General features: G+C 33.3%; 1 protein-coding gene across 4 annotated transcripts in view; it reads right to left on the bottom strand.

Annotated features, from left to right (window-relative positions):
* Positions 1-18,373, bottom strand: part of LOC102803255 (extended synaptotagmin-2-A-like) — a 58,357-nt gene that overhangs the window by 34,320 nt on the left and 5,664 nt on the right. For all 4 annotated transcript variants that reach the window (XM_085495270.1, XM_085495271.1, XM_085495269.1 and 1 more), the window contains exons 2-9: positions 11,725-11,766; positions 9,175-9,306; positions 8,387-8,463; positions 8,148-8,214; positions 1,272-1,361; positions 795-850; positions 488-608; positions 135-234 (exon numbers count right to left, since the gene is read on the bottom strand). In XM_085495270.1, coding sequence (XP_085351396.1) covers positions 135-234; positions 488-608; positions 795-850; positions 1,272-1,361; positions 8,148-8,214; positions 8,387-8,463; positions 9,175-9,306; positions 11,725-11,766 — 685 coding nt within the window. The remainder of the gene's footprint in view (positions 1-134; positions 235-487; positions 609-794; positions 851-1,271; positions 1,362-8,147; positions 8,215-8,386; positions 8,464-9,174; positions 9,307-11,724; positions 11,767-18,373) is intronic.

The following is an 18,373-nucleotide window of genomic DNA, read 5'->3' as shown; positions in this document are numbered from 1 at the left end:
CTACGAAAGTGGGTCTACCAACTTTTGCATATAAATAGAATAGAACACCAGATTAACCAATCATTGGGTCTCATCACACATGACACAAACTTCCATACCCAACAAAAGTCATGGTATTTTGTCATAGTATTTACCATGTAGAACGCAGTACGGATCTGATGAGCCTTTTGAAAACACAGCCATATCTTTTCTCATTAAATCTTTTGCCTCCTTAACACAGATACGCAATACACCCTGAAATAAAACAAATAGTTGACAGTTTGTATGGAAGATAAGGAAACATCAACAATGCACATAACTTTGATGGAATTCCTTATGCATTACTCGACTTGCTTACAAGTATTATTGTTTTTTTCTGGAAAATAAATAAAAATGGGCAACATCTGAAATAGAGTAGTGTCCACAGACATTGAATAGTGGTTGCAAAAACAATATTACTTTTCATGAGGTGACAAATTTGCAGTTTGGTTAGCTATCCCAGACCTACCTGTGGCATTGGGAATTTCAGTCTGATCACCTCCAAGTTTTTAATCATAGGTATTACCAGTCTGTTTGGTAAAACTAAGAAATTACTGAGCTGATCTTCAATGATGTTCCTCAATGAACCACTACAAAATATGAAATAAAAAGTCATTTATGTTATTATTCTAAATAACCGATTCTGAAAAATATTCTTTTACCACAATTTATAACATGGTAGATCATGAATGCATTGATGTGTGCATGCCATTTTGACAAATCATAATGGTGTATTTGAACACATGGTATCAAAATATAATATAATCTCAACTCACCTCACACCTGGGATATCCAGAATATTAGCCAGATTGGTCATATTGAAGTCAAATTCCTGATAAAAACAAAGACAAAACATAGATGATGCACGATATAATACTAATTGCCCTGACAGAGAAAATAACACAAATTACAACTTGTTGATCATGTTGGCTAATTTCAAATGATTTTGACCTGTTCTACACTGGCAACTATGAATGCTATAAACTTTTTTTATTTTAATCAATACCAGAACATTTACGAATTCTATAATTATCCAGTACAAGAGAAACTTCAAAAGGTTGTATTATCACATTGCCTGCTTAATCCTCATTGATTAACCAATATAAATAGTTTATGATGGCATCAGCAGACAATGTGTGCCTATTACAAAAATATCTGTTTGTTTTTAAACTTATATTTTGTTCAGAGTACTGTTAACTCACAAGTATGTTCATATCCGATAGGATGTCAGTAAGAATGTCCAAGTTACTTACCGGCATATTTAGAAAGTAAATAGTCATACCACCAATTAATGGGGTAACACTGACCAATGGATTCATCACAACACGTAGTGTACCATGTAACTAAAGTGAGATATAGATATAGTGACTATAGTGAGATAACAAAAAATAGTATTACAAAACCATACAGGTCTATTGTTCTGGGTATACAAAATCTACTGCACAATCATTTTTTCACTTGCACCTGTACACCAACGGCATACTTAATTCATAATGATTTTCGACTTCTTCTAGGGCATATTTATTACCTTTTACTATTGGACCATCGTCCAGTTTAGTATTATGAGGTTATCACCTGATATCTGATAGGGCTGATTGATATGAGTGAGTCACGGCGAGTATTATCCAAGAACAAAAGGTGATTGAATAATACAGTCAAAGACACCATGAGTATCAACCAGGTCTATGAATAAGTAATATCAGGTGATAACCTTTGCATATGATTTATCGTTTTTATATTATGACAACAAATTTCTGTCACATTAGGGTTGTTTAAACACTTATTATTCAGCAAAAAGTAGTATTTGTCACATTCATAGACCACTTTTGCATGCAACATCAGTAATCAGGCAGTGTAAACAAACTAAACAGTGTACATGTAATGTATTAAGGTATAGATGCAGGTTCGTGGGCACTTGGGAGTGAATTTTCTTTTTTTTTGCTTTTAATTTTCTAACAGTCTTGGCTATAGACTGTTAAAATTTCACAGCATTATGAATAGTGGAACATACTCAAAAGACGATTTTAAAATATAGAAAACTGGTACAAACATTCTCTCTTTTGAATGCTTAGCAAAATTTAGCAAGGCTGTACATAAATAATCAAAAAGAAACATGGTGAAAAAAAAGTAATGACGGAATCTCCATATTACCGGTATGCACTATATTTAACTTTTTACAAAACGATAATAGGTTTAAATTTGGAACTGTTACAGCCATTTTGATTATGAGCATTAGCAAACTTCTTACTGAGTGAATGGTTATGCAAATTAGCCATTATCTCCACTTGTGTTTTTCAGTTAACCATGGAAGTTCAAATCTAAATAGCTCGCACAATTCTTGTTTATTTTGAGTGAAACTTTCACACAACGTTTATCAGTTGTTTATTAACAAATGGGCGTCCAGGCGTATATTTACTATGTTTTGTTTTCATATTACAAAGTTGTCAAGTAGGATGTGTGCCGTATAGTCAATCCCGGTCAGTATTTCACACTTCGAATGTCATTGTCCGAGAATGCAAAGCTTTAAAAACAAGCCATGCATGGCACAGTCCCTGTTAGTTATCAAATTTAAGATGTATTGTTATGTTTATAGTAATATAGCTGGAATATAACCATGTCAGGAATATGATTAAAATGATTTACATTTGTATCGGATCGTCAAACAAGCACTTGTCCATATTGAGAGATATTGCTCTGGAACAGCATTCAAAATCAGCCATTTTGAATACATGTATATATATATATATATATATAACATGATGTATAATGAATATATAAAATTTGAATATAATCAGTCAAAGCATTTATTATATATATATGAGATATGGCTCTAGAAGCCCAATCATTAAAACAAAATGGCCGCCAGTCAGCCATTTTGAATCCAATCTGAAAAATAAAATTACATGCATCAGGAACCTGTAATGTCTAATGTGTGTTATAAGTTTGAACAAAATCCATCCATAAATGCAAGAAATGCTTGATATTCGAGGATTTTTTTAGCACAAAAATAGCACACTTTGAAAAGGATTGTCAAACCAATATATCCGTATATCTGTGACATGATGTATAATGAATATTAAAAATTTGAACATAATCAGTCAAAACAAGTCAGACATATGGGTCTGGAAACCCATTCATTAAAACAAAATGGCCACCAGACAGCCATTTTGAATCTGATCTGAAAAATAAAATGACGTGCATCAGGAACCCGTAATGTCTAATGTATGTACCAAGTTTGAACGAAATCCATCCATAAATGCCAGAAATGATATTTTTTAGTACAAAAATGACAACCATTCGGCCATTTTGAATAGGATCGTCAAACCAATATATCTGTCTATCTATGACATGATGTATAATGAATATTTAAAATTTGAACATAATCAGTCAAAACAAGTCGGAGATATGGCACGAGAACCACATTAATTAATACAAAATGGCCGCCTGTCGGCCATTTTGAACGTTATCTGAAAAACAAAATTATTTGCATCAAGGTCTCATAATGTCTAATGTATATACCAAGTTTGAACAAAATCCATCTGTAAACAGCCAAGAAAATGGTTGATTTTTATGATTTTTTAACACAGAAATGGCCACCATTCGGCCATCTTGAATCAGATCGTAAAACAAAATGATGTGCATCAAGGTCCTATAATGTCCAACGTATATACAAGCTTTGAACAAAATCCATCTGTAAACAGCCGGGGAAATGTTCGATTTTGAAGATGTTTAGCATAAAAATGGCCGCCATTCTACCATCTTGAATCAGATCATTAAACAAATTGACGTGCATATGTATGATATCATGTATGATGTATGTGTGAAGTTTGATTGTGATTGATCCAGGCATTTCTAAGATACAGGTCGGGACGCACGCACAGACGCACGCACGCACGCACACATGCACGCACACACGGACACACAGAGGTCAAAACAGAAGTCCCCGTTTTCGGACTGTGTCCGAACAGGGACTAATAAGCCCAGACGTCCTTTTGTTTGTAGAAACGTTTTCAAAATACTAGTAGTGTGAAAATGTCAAGACAAACTGACAAAAACTGTGGGAGCTAATTAATTTTCAATCTCTCTGACCAACCAGAAAACACGAACGGAGATAATGGCCGTTTTATGAAAGTGAGGTTAATCGTCCACAAAAATGGCTATTGCATCCCGACGACATGCCAAAATCCATGATACATCGACACTTGCTGATGTTCAATCATCAGATAAAAAAATAAAAAAACCACATTTACAATACTAGGGAAACAGACGTAAAATCGTCCGCGGAGTCAAAACCTTGCGTGAAAACTGTCATGGCGTCGTGTTATCTTTTCCACTTAGGGAGGGGCACAATGGATTACGTAAAGCCGATGAGATATTCATACAGTTATATAAACATGGCGATCCCCATTGGGTGGGTTGAGTCTAAATTTACCTTTCCTCAAACCTTTAAAAAATACTCTGTATAACGCAGTTTTTCACGATCTCCGGTGAAATGGACTGTACAAAGTTAGACGGCCAGGTTGAAATGGGTAGTAATATTTTGCTACACAACGGCTATTCACAGTTTTTGTACTCAATCGCTTAAACGCCGGTGAGAAAAAGTCGAAATGGAAGACAACTATTGTAAATCTAAACAGGTTTCATTCAACTACGAGCAGACGAGACGGGTCGATAAAAATTAAAACGAACTCTGACCTCTGGAAATACCTCATAGTGCCATAGTACCAGAGGTCGCCGAGCACGGTCGTACAACGTACTTTGCAACATCGCTACAGATGCATGCTAGCTGACAAGGGGGTTTTCGATTAAGGTAACCGAGATGGCATCGCAGAGTGCGTGATTTTTCAGTGTTGTTTAAAAACAGCATCTCGTTGCCGATGTTTCTGTAATTCTAGGGGTATTTTTTTTAATTTTTAATTAATCCCAGCATTTTACGTTTGTGTATTTTGCCACTGAAAAGTTAGTTATCGATGACAGCACAGCAATGGTCTGAATGGTGTTTATCCACTACTACATCACAATGCTATCAGCACAGTGATCGTTACAGTGAAACGACAAATGTATAATTAGTCAGTTTTATAATGCCTTCGGAGAAAAAAAATGCGCGATAAAAAATATTTAACAGTACTCCACTGGAAGCTGCCAGGCTAGAAGTTGTTGACATGTTGCGAGATAAGGGTGAAAAAGTTTACTTATCATTTACAACTATATGTTTTTTGTATTCCACTTGCATTCTGAAAGCGTCTAGATCTTGTCTTTTTTTTTGTAGTTTGCGAGACTAGTTGATGGTTGATTATTTGAGGTAAGTTAAACAGGGTCGCGGACAGGAAGTTACACATCGCTGCACCGTAACTGAGGCCAGCAACTCATTTGCATTTAACAATTCAACAGTGACTTGTCAATCAAAGAGCAACGTAAACAAACTTTCGGGACTTTTAATCACATACGCGTGTCTCGATTCCCTATATTTCAAAATCCATTTTTAGGCATGTTCCAGCATTGACAATGTTTCAAAATTTCAACACTATCTAGCCAAGACTGTCTGGGTGAGAATATGCAAAATCAAAGAAAGCTTAGAAAGAACTCCCGTGTGCTGAGAGTATTGAAGACACATTAAAAATTAATTCAAAATTACTTGTACATGAGATATTGATAGAAAAGCTGAAAACTAATTATGTACATCAGGTAACTAATATGAACAGAACAGAACAAAAAAATTATGAATTATTATGCTAATTAGAGAATTAATATGAACAAATTTTAACCCAAAATTAATCAGGCCTGTCTATTGTCCTAGAGCATTTATGTACCAAATTTTATTCAAATGTAATGATCAGTAATTGTAATTGAGATATCAGTGTTAATTAATTATGTTAATTAGGAGATTAATAAGCATAAATATTTACCAAAAACTAATTGGGTTTCTGCATAGTTCTCTTTAAAAGTTTCATTAAAATCCAATTTGTGGTTCTTTATATATCAGTGGAACATTATGCAAATTAGGTAATTAATATCCAATTAAAACTAATTAGGTCTCTGCATAATCCTAGAAGATCTATGTAGCAAGTCTCATTGAAATATGATAATTACTACTTGATATATCAAAAGCTGAAAATTAATTAATTATGCAAATTAGATAATTAATATGTACCCATATTACCCTAAAAACTATCAGGTTTGTGCAGTGTCCTATGACATCTATGTACCAAGTGTCATTGAAATGTGATGATTACTACTTGAAATATCAAAAGCTGAAAATTAATTAATTATGCGAATTAGCTAATTAATATATACTGATATTAGCCTAAAACTATCAGGTCTGTGCAGTGTCCTATGATGTCTATGTACCAAATTTCATTGAAATGTGATGATTACTACTTGAAATATCAGAAGCTGAAAATTAATTAATTATGCAAATTAGGTAATTAATATGTACTCGTATTACCTTAAAAACTATCAGGTCTGTGCAGTGTCCTATGACATCTATGTACCAAGTGTCATTGAAATGTGATGATTACTACTTGAAATATCAAAAGCTGAAAATTAATTAATTATGCAAATTACGTAATTAATATGTACTCATATTACCTTAAAAACTATCAGGTCTGTGCAGTGTCCTATGACATCAATGTACCAAGTTTCATTGAAATGTGATGATTACTACTTGAAATATCAAAAGCTGAAAATTAATTAATTATGCTAATTAGGTAATTAATATCTACTGATATTACCCAAAAAACTATCAGGTCTGTGCAGTGTCCTATGACATCTATGTACCAAATTTCATTGAAATGTGATGATTACTACTTGAAATATCAAAAGCTGAAATGTAATTAATTATGCTAATTAGGTAATTAATATGTACTCGTATTACCCTAAAAACTATCAGGTCTGTGCAGTGTCCTATGACATCTATGTACCAAGTGTCATTGAAATGTGATGATTAGTACTTGAAATATCAAAAGCTGAAAATTAATTAATTATGCAAATTAGGTAATTAATATGTACTCATATTACCCTAAAAACTATCAGGTCTGTGCAGTGTCCTATGACATCTATGTACCAAGTTTCATTGAAATGTGATGATTACTACTTGAAATATCAAAAGCTGAAAATTAATTAATTATGCTAATTAGGTAATTAATATCTACTGATATTACCCTAAAAACTTTCAGGTCTGTGCAGTGTCCTATGACATCTATGTACCAAATTTCATTGAAATGTGATGATTACTACTTGAAATATCAAAAGCTGAAATGTAATTAATTATGCTAATTAGGTAATTAATATGTACTCGTATTACCCTAAAAACTATCAGGTCTGTGCAGTGTCCTATGACATCTATGTACCAAGTGTCATTGAAATGTGATGATTAGTACTTGAAATATCAAAAGCTGAAAATTAATTAATTATGCAAATTAGGTAATTAATATGTACTCATATTACCCTAAAACTATCAGGTCTGTGCAGTGTCCTATGACATCTATGTACCAAGTTTCATTGAAATGTGACAATTACTACTTGAAATATCAAAAGCTGAAAATTAATTAATTATGCTAATTAGGTAATTAATATCTACTGATATTACCCTAAAAACTTTCAGGTTTGTGCAGTGTCCTATGACATCTATGTACCAAGTTTTATTGAAATGTGATGATTAGTACTTGAGTTATCAGTGGAAAAGCCGAAAATTGATTAATCATTATGCAAATTAGATAATTAATATTGCACAGATTTTTACCCAAAACTAATCAAATCTGCGCATTAGTTTGGAGCATCTGTGTGCCAAGTTTCATCAAAATCCAATGAGTGGTTCTTTAGATATCAGTGGAACAGTCATGAAACAGCCAAAAATCAGCTAATTATCATGCAAATTAGGTAATTAATATGCATGGATTTTTACCAAAACCTAATCAAATCTGCGCATTGGCCCAGAGCATCTATGCACCAAGTTTCATCAAAAACTGATGTATGGTTCTTGAGATATCAGTGGAACAGACGGACACACATACACACATACAGACACACTAACTGCAAAGACTCCCTTTTTGTGCTTCGCCCACGAACATGCATCTATACCTTAATTAGATTAAATGAACAAATAGAGAGAATGATAAAAATTGCAATACCTGTATATCTTCAATGCCAGCTTTGAATTTAGAAACAGACACCTCCATATCACAATCACCTGCATAACTACATGTAGTAGAAAACATAGGAATTTATCATTTGTCTTTTTGTCATATTTGTAAGGGTTTTCATCTAACCATGCAATTATATAATAGTTGTAGTGCTACCACTGATTTATTTGAGCAGAATTAACATAAATAAAATGTTCAAAAAGATAAGGATTGATTTGAATACTTACAAGATGTCAAGGTCCATAATAATTTCATCTCTTTTTGTGCGCTCAGTGTATACTTTCACACCTCCAATTCTTAAAGGCTAGCGAATAATATGGAATAATAAATATCAAATAAAATAAATGAAAAACATAAAAACAAATATCTTAATTTATAGTAAACAGGCCTTGTGTCTGTTGTCATCCGAATTCACAACATGCTTGGAATTTGGAATGTCCTAGAAATAGGCAAATAATGAAATATGTCAATACTAAGAATGATTTCATTAATACAAGAATGAATGATTACATTTTTAATAATAATATATAGAAATTGGCAGTTGCTAATTATCAAACCAAATACTTCAAGCAGTGGTCATCTGAATAGGTTAGTTAAAATAAAGTGCCACAACTTAATCAGTTTTTTTTTTTTGTATATGTGGTATACATTTGAGACTTGTGTCAACTGCCAATGCTTTAAGTTCTATGTATGTAGAACATTCAAACTACCAACATCTGACGGAAAACATGAAATTCAATTTAATAAAACATTATGTAATTAACATCTCAAAAAATGTAACTGGAAACATTGCATAGCTTTTGTTTTAATCAGCTAATCAAATACTAAAACAAACATCTTACATCTAGCAATGTAATATATTGCATTCTTATTTCTGAATTTAGTAACTAAAACAAAAAGATATTCTGCTATAATACGCTGAAGCCGAAAGCAGAAAAAGAAGTTCAAAATGAGGTGGCAAGAAACTGAATAAAAACAAAATATATTTCTATTGTTGACACTAGAGGGCACTTACCTTATTGCCAAGATCAATCTTTACAAACTTAAATGATAATGACGGCACTGATTCCCTGATGGATGGCTCCACTGTATTTTTCAAAATATTTTCCACATAATCATCGAGATATGGCCATATTCGTTTCACTATCTGTATTGAAAAAGAAAACACTCAATATTTCTTACTTGAATCTACGTTCACAAAAAATACAAGCTATATTTTATCGTACAACAGAAGCTTGTTTAAATCATGGCAAATGACTTCCTAAGATCAGACCTGCCCTAGGATGAGTGTTACCATGGATAGGGAAATTCTCTGGGCAAACCTACATCAGCTCATGGATGCCACATTGAGAGTAAATAACTTGGTAATTGCGAACACCTAAGTGAACTTTATTTGTCATCAGTGTAACAACAATTGTATTCATATCAATAACAATATATAACTTTTTCAGCTCAAATATGAAAGCAAAATTTTGAAATATGAAGAAATATAACAGAAGCCGAATTTAAAGATGAAATGTAATTTGCCGCCCAAAAATGTCAAAATTCATTTTCATTATTATAATATGAGGTTATTACAAGGATACTGCAAAGTATGCACAAAGACAGTACAAAGGGAGTATGTCTGAGTGCATACTTTGCAGTATCCTCATAATTACCTTATTATTATACATCTTTTCCTCCCAGGAATACATCATGGGAATGCCGAAATCCAAAACGTTCAGAACAGATTTAACTTCTTTGTGTGGAGTCCGGTCAAACCCTGGGGGCAGCCATGTTTGTTTTTTTATTATTAGAGGACGCTTATGCATGTAATCATTCCATATTTGGAATTCGCATTTCCTAATATAGCAGAATGAAAATACCCCCTAAAATACCGCAAAATTACGATACGCTGTAACTTAAGGTGTTATGGTGCCAGATGTATAATAATACATAGTATGAATGATCCAATCTATAGACTAAATAAAATATGGTTAATAAGACAAATGTTGTACGTGTATATAGTTTTCATATGCATTACAGTTCAGTGTATCTTACACACATTATGGGACCATACTGCAAAGACTATGACACTTAGACAGACAGAATTGTCAGATGGCACAGAAGTGTAATAAATACACAAAATCACCCATTCACTGAATGTAATGCAAGTGGCACCAGATGTGCTGTCTCATCTTTATGCCTTGTAAAATACTACTAGAGTTCATCACAGGGTCATAAAGTATATGTGAAATAAGATATTCAAGAATACATAAATTTTATACTATATTTAATGAAGTAATTACATACTTCATACATGTAATCCCCAACACAAATTAAAAAAATATGCATTCTGGAATTACATATAAATTACAATGTATCTTCTATATAGCTAATTGCCAATAACAGAAATCTTAATTGTTACTGTGTGTGTGTCGTTTTGTCTTAGATTTGTATATATTTGTAGAAGCCACGCCCATTCCTTTTTAACAAATGTGAATCAGAAATGCATCATTTCTCATATGCAGGAGTTTCACAAATGCATTTAATAGCAGGCCATCATCCTGTAACAACAGGCCAAAATAAATAAAAAGGCTCTCAGCAGTGCAAAGCGCTGCAGCGAGACCGGTGTAGGTGGGGGAGACCAGAGAGTAGACTGCTAATTTGGGCTTGTAGCCAGCCATATGGCCGGCTCGTAACGAAACCCTTGCATATGTGTAGATTCTCTAATAGAGGCCATATCCCCACTATTGCATTGTAGCATTTTAATAGAAACTGTGGCTTCTAATACAGATTTTACAGTAATATTTAAATGATATAGGTGTGTCTATAGTCAAAATAAGTCATACTGATCCAGTATAAAATACATACAATTTATCTGTGCTTCTTTTTGAAATGTGCTTGTAAACTAACAAATATGTAGTAATTGGAATACATAACATACACTGTTAAATCTAAGACAAACTGTGTTGTCAAACTATAGACCATTGTACTGTGACGCCATACGTTTACATTTTGCCAATGAGCATGCAAGTATCTTGATAACAAAAGTTGGATACCAAACAGCAATAGCTCGCAATCTGCTGTGACAATGTTGTCCACAAACTGTTTTATTAACAGGGACACATACATGTATATTTAATATCAACATGTGATCATGTGTGCATTACATGTATCTGTATATACTGGTACCAGAAATGAAGATGGACATGAAAGTCAACAAGACACTAGCATGTTATACTCTATGCACAAAAAATACATGGATACAAACAGAGATGCAGATTATACCCATTACTGAAGTGGACATACTGTGAAGACCATGTACATATTGTTTCATATCATGCCAACACACACTCTCTGCAGACATGTTAATTTGAACGCTCAAAGCAGGGGAGTCATCGCCCGCACATGCGTCATGATGACCATAGCGTGTCATTAATGTTTACAAACAAACGTCTACCCATGAGCCTGTGCATTTTTAGCGTGCGTTGTTATCGTCGCTTGGGACTCAATTCCCGCATGTGCACTGGTGAGAACCCTCTCGCTTTAAGTGTAATTTGTTTTTACTAAATCATATACATACCTTGTTCAACCATTCAGCTCTTTCTACATCAGGAAAATACACCTGTAATAAAAGACATAACAGATTATTCTTTTAATCACAGGTGATGTAAATTGTAAACAGTTCAATGACATCATTTGTTAATGTACTATAATTTGATAGATGTTGGCCTAGGTACAAACAAATAGACCATTTTCTGTTCACTGCGAGAATCACGCGTTATGCGTGAAATTGAACGTAAAAACAGGACAAACAAAGGTCATAGCGTCGTAGTGGTATCAAACATCGCGTGGGATTCGACAGACGCAAAAATATTTTGGGGGGCATTTCCATGCTTAATAATGTGCTGTACACATTTGATGATAGACAATTTTAATTAAGTGAGGGTATTCAAAAGCAATATTCCTCTGTCGAAGACCGACCAGTCGATGTGAGCTACGAAATAAAGAAATTAGAGTTCAAAATCAAATCGTTCGATTTTTGCAGCAGTCTTTCAGGCATCTCGCTAGATCTTGCAGTTGAACGGAAAATCACCTATTCAGTTGATGTCCACTTACTTACTGCATACATATAGATGCATGAACAATAGATTCATAACACAAAATCTCTCATCATTGATGACGCATGATTTATCTAAAGTAAAATATTACTGCATGAAAATAGGTGGTGCTTGTGCTGAATAATAATAATTTATTTTCATAACATCTGCTTTTATACAATACGATAGTATGACCTTTACATGCAAGAAGCCAGAATACTCTCTTTGTGCAAACAAATATAATCTCTATATTCAGATTTGACTATATGGCTTTTAGCTGAATTATTATTGAATTTAAATTACAGACTTCAACCACCAGAAACCTGGTGATGACCACCATTTGAAACAGCTGTTCACTGCATAGCAACGATGCACATTGCAATCAGCAGCACGAGTTACACTAAAAATACCCTGGATATTCCTATTGTAAACCAATATTGAATATGTGAGCGTAAAAGTGAAATACAACTGTGTTTGTACTACATACATGTATATAGTTCCATTGCTAGTTTGTCAGCTAAGTTGTTTAAATTTTTATAGCATATGTCAGTGTATTGTAGTACACTGTGCACAATTCGTTGTTGATTTAATTGACTATTGAGTGTATTTCATTTCGTGTTGAATAAAATATTTTATTTTATTCTGTATACATAAATGTTTTATGTACTGAGAAAAGAACAATACACTGTGTTTAATTTTAGCTTACCAGATGTTGCAGGCATATTTATTAGGTTTTAAATACAATGGTTTGTGATGGAATATTAGGTAAGTTTTTATTTAGGACATATTAGGAGACAATATGAAAGTGATTAGAACCTACTAAAATATGTAGTCTGTTGTTAGTACCAAGAATTGATCTAATTTGCATAATAGAAAATCATCACATCACTTAAGTACCATATGCTACATTGTCTAGTAAATATGATAATTAGTATCAAATAATAACATCTGGAATACTGTTGAATACTTTATTTTCGCTTGGAATTTATTTTCGCTATTTTCGCTGAAGGGATGTTTCCGTGAAAATAAAATCCAGCGAATATACTTTTTTTCCTATACTTCACATTAAACTCATAAAAAATCAGTAAAAATGAATTCCACACAAAACGCCCAAAAAGCCTTTTCAGTGAAAATTAATTCCAGCGAAAATAAAGTATTCCACAGTATATTATTATGCATTATGAAATTAGTAGTATAACACATTTTAATTTGTACAGATGAATATATACTAAGTAACAAGACAATTATTGACAATGTACATACAGTCCATATTTGGGTAAATCACTAAAAAATGTACATATTTGGGTAAATCACTAAAAAATGTACATATTTGGGTAAATCACTAAAAAATGTACATATTTGGGTAAATCACTAAAAAATGTACATATTTGGGTAAATCACTAAAAAAATGTACATATTTGGGTAAATCACTAAAAAAATGTACATATTTGGGTAAATCACTAAAAAAAATGTACGTATTTAGCTAAATCACTAAACAAATGTACATATTTGGGTAAATCACTAAAAAAATGTACATATTTGGGTAAATCACTAAAAAAATGTACATATTTGGGTAAATCACTAAAAAAATGTACATATTTGGGTAAATCAATAGGTGATTAATATGCAAAACGAATATAAATTGTCCCAGAGCATGTATGTTTCATCAAAATCCAATTAGTGGTTCTTTAAATATCAGTGGAAAGTCATGGAACAGTTAAAAATTAGCTAATTATCATGAAAATTAGGTAATTAATATGCATGGATTTAAACAAACACCTAATCAAATTTATGCATTAGCCTAGATACATGTATGGTCCTGGATATATCATTTGAACAGACGAATACACACACACACATACACATACATGTATAGACAGACTAACTGCAAAGACTCCAATTATGTGCTTCGCACACAACAATTGCCCTGGTCATTGTTGAAAAAAATGTAAAATTAATGATTTATTGCTTTCATCTCAAAATCGACTGGTGGTCGGCTATACATGTATATTGAATGAAATTACAAAAATGAAGGTGCTGATGTATCTCTTGATACACAACATATGTGCTGAAACATGTCGTGTTAAGCATTTGATCGTTATTATTGAAAACACTGATTATTGTATTATAGAAGTTTCTTAAATACTGTACTTTATATATTTGATTACATGTACCATTTTTGCTTTAAACCACGTCTATATAGACATGTTGGTGACACAAGTGCGAGCATGATAGAAAACACCACTTTATTACGCATTTCTATAATGTTAACTTTTGACCAAATGACCACACCAGCGAGTCAGTGAGTTTCAGGAACATAGAAACCTTGCCAATGTCACCAAATGACCACACAGGCGAGTCAGTAAGTTTCAAGAATACAGAAACATTGCCAATGTCACCAAATGACCACACAGGTGAGTCAGTGAGTTTCAAGAATACAGAAACATTGCCAATGTCACCAAATGACCACACAGGCAAGTCAGTAAGTTTCAAGAATACAGAAACATTGCCAATGTCACCAAATGACCACACAGGCAAGTCAGTAAGTTTCAAAAATACAGAAACATTGCCAATGTCACCAAATGACCACACAGGCAAGTCAGTAAGTTTCAAGAATACAGAAACATTGCCAATGTCACCAAATGACCACACAGGCAAGTCAGTAAGTTTCAAGAATACAGAAACATTGCCAATGTCACCAAATGACCACACAGGAGAGTCAGTAAGTTTCAAGAATACAGAAACATTGCCAATGTCACCAAATGACCACACAGGCGAGTCAGTGAGTTTCAAGAATACAGAAACATTGCCAATGTCACCAAATGACCACACAGGTGAGTCAGTAAGTTTCAAGAATACAGAAACATTGCCAATGTCACCAAATGACCACACAGGCGAGTCAGTGAGTTTCAAGAATACAGAAACATTGCCAATGTCACCAAATGACCACACAGGTGAGTCAGTGAGTTTCAAGAATACAGAAACATTGCCAATGTCACCAAATGACCACACAGGCAAGTCAGTAAGTTTCAAGAATACAGAAACATTGCCAATGTCACCAAATGACCACACAGGCAAGTCAGTAAGTTTCAAGAATACAGAAACATTGCCAATGTCACCAAATGACCACACAGGCAAGTCAGTAAGTTTCAAGAATACAGAAACATTGCCAATGTCACCAAATGACCACACAGGCAAGTCAGTAAGATTCAAGAATACAGAAACATTGCCAATGTCACCAAATGACCACACAGGCGAGTCAGTAAGTTTCAAGAATACAGAAACATTGCCAATGTCACCAAATGACCACACAGGCGAGTCAGTGAGTTTCAAGAATACAGAAACATTGCCAATGTCACCAAATGACCACACAGGCGAGTCAGTAAGTTTCAAGAATACAGAAACATTGCCAATGTCACCAAATGACCACACAGGCGAGTCAGTGAGTTTCAAGAATACAGAAACATTGCCAATGTCACCAAATGACCACACAGGCAAGTCAGTAAGTTTCAAGAATACAGAAACATTGCCAATGTCATCAAATGACCACACAGGCGAGTCAGTGAGTTTCAAGAATACAGAAACATTGCCAATGTCACCGAATGACCACACAGGCGAGTCAGTAAGTTTCAAGAATACAGAAACATTGCCAATGTCACCAAATGACCACACAGGTGAGTCAGTGAGTTTCAAGAATACAGAAACATTGCCAATGTCACCAAATGACCACACAGGTGAGTCAGTAAGTTTCAAGAATACAGAAACATTACCAATGTCATCAAATGAACATGAGTTTTAGCAATATAGAAACCTTGCCAATGTTGCCATATAACCACACAGATGGGTCAAAGAGTTTCAGGAATATAGAAACAGTTCCAATGCCATCAAATGTGCACAAAGATGAGCCGGTGAGTTTCAGGAATATAAATACCTTAAATTGCCAGTCATTAAAATAGTATTACCTGCATTTTCAGCAGCAACAATTTAAAATAGTTTTATAGTCAGTATTTTATGAATCCAGGCACTTCATAATTTTATTCAGTTCGCTTGGTTATCTTTGTACAATATTTGAGTGATGTATTTATGTTTCCATTCTATTAAAATCTGAATTTCTGTGTTTTAGTAAGAATTTATATATACATGCATAAGTAATAATAGAATGACTAAGAAAAGCAGCCCATATTAAGCAAGTTAGTGAAAGTCATCCAATTGCATAACCAATCTTAGACTAACTGATGTTTTGAATTGCATGTTTTGCAGGCATGTCTTTGGACTGGTTCTCAGTAACACTAAGTATTGCAAGTGATTAGGAGAGCTATGCTAGTAATAAAATATTTTTAATGGTTTCATTTGGGATTGATAATTAGCTCTTGTGGGTCTTGTATTGTGCGGGTGATTCCTTGTTACATATAGTTTGATTAGACAAAATAATTAACATACATGTATGGTATGTTTCATCACAGGTCATAAACCTTATAATCTTTTTCTGTTGCCATGGCAATAAAAGTTATCGTCTGGTTACAAATCTCAGAGTTCTATCTATGGAACTTATATACAATGCAATTGAGCTAGTAGTTTTCTAGAAGAAGTAAAAAATATCATTATTAATAACTACAAATGACAACAATATTTGGTAAAAATAGCGAACTTACGATATTCTCATTAAATATCGGAGATCCACCCATGGTATCTATATACCAAGTATCAAAGAAATTGGACTTATACATAGACTTACAATAAAATGTCTTCAATGACAAATACTTAATGACAATATTAAAATGGGCAAAATGTTGCACTGAAAGGCTAATTTGCAGGAAAAATTATGGCATTCAAAAAGTTAACATTACTTTACTATTAATAAAATATGTCCTGGTATATTTAGCTTTCATAATGTACAAAAGCATGGTAATTCAAACCACAAGATTTATTTATTTTAGCCCCATTACCAAGTGACAGTTGAAGAGGAAGGATATATCCATTAGTTATTTATGGCATGTCTGCTCAAGTAAAGGATCCCTTGCATGTTAGCCCCACAAACTTTATTTAATTATTTATACTTAGAAAGCTAAGTGTTATAAAATAATGCCTTTATTGAACTTAAACCATATAACACCACTTAACAGTATAGTAAGTGAGAACTGGAGCACAATGTAGTGAACACTTGTGTCCTTTCAGTAGAATATAATACATAATATACATGTTGATTAAAATTGAAGGTAAATTATTATGATTAGAATACTCAGGACAGGTAGTTTGGTACTCATGCAAAACCTTGTTAATTTCTCAAAGTTTATAGTTAAAGTTGCTTCTAAGATGATGAAATTCAATGTAACTGGTCAATTAAGTGAGATCACTAAGCAAGATTTACAAGTGGCTTGTCAGCTTATATGGGTCCGCTGTTAGGCAGTTGAAAATAGCATTTTTTTACCAAAAGTTACAAAAATATTCACTTAATTAAACTCATTGTTAAAAAATGAACAAACCTGTCAAAGGTCCACCAAAGATGTCTACCTATAACATATTTTAAGCAATTGGGCTAGCTATTTTCAAGAAGAAGTTGCAAATAGCCCTTTTTACCAAAATGACAAAAATATTTATCAAAATTAGAGATTTGAGATATTTTCAAGAAAGAAAGAAATCTGGGGAGTCAAAAATGTACAGTTGACATTGACAGTTCGGAACAATGCCAGACAATCAGTAATATGTACAGCTCCGCACTGTCAAGTAAGTCGATAATACAATATGAGCTAATATGAAAACAGACAGATACTGTTTAGAATGAAATGTTACTGATTAACTTCAAAGTGTGCATTTGTAGCTTATTTATGTAATAGACAAACTTCTCATAACAACATTTACAGTAAAAAGTTTTTAGAAAGGAATCCAGAGATACAACACAAACACAATTGAAATAGCTCATCAAATCTCAAATCTATTGAATCAAACCAGAAGGTTTGAAAAAGAGAGAGCAGTACCTTTGTTGACACACAAAGAAAACCAATAAAAAAGATAGTTCAAGGAGCATAGTACAGTTCAACATAACTGAACTTCCAAGCTGCCTATCAACTATCTCTGCCTTTCCATAAAAACTGATAATTTCCTTTTCACCACCAGATTTTCTTGCCCAAATTT

This window comes from Saccoglossus kowalevskii, chromosome 21 (genome assembly GCF_978046115.1).
Source record: "Saccoglossus kowalevskii chromosome 21, keSacKowa6.1, whole genome shotgun sequence".
In the NCBI taxonomy this organism is placed as follows: domain Eukaryota; kingdom Metazoa; phylum Hemichordata; class Enteropneusta; family Harrimaniidae; genus Saccoglossus; species Saccoglossus kowalevskii.
Note: the sequence above shows the minus strand (reverse complement) of the source record. Positions and strands in the feature narration are given on the sequence as shown.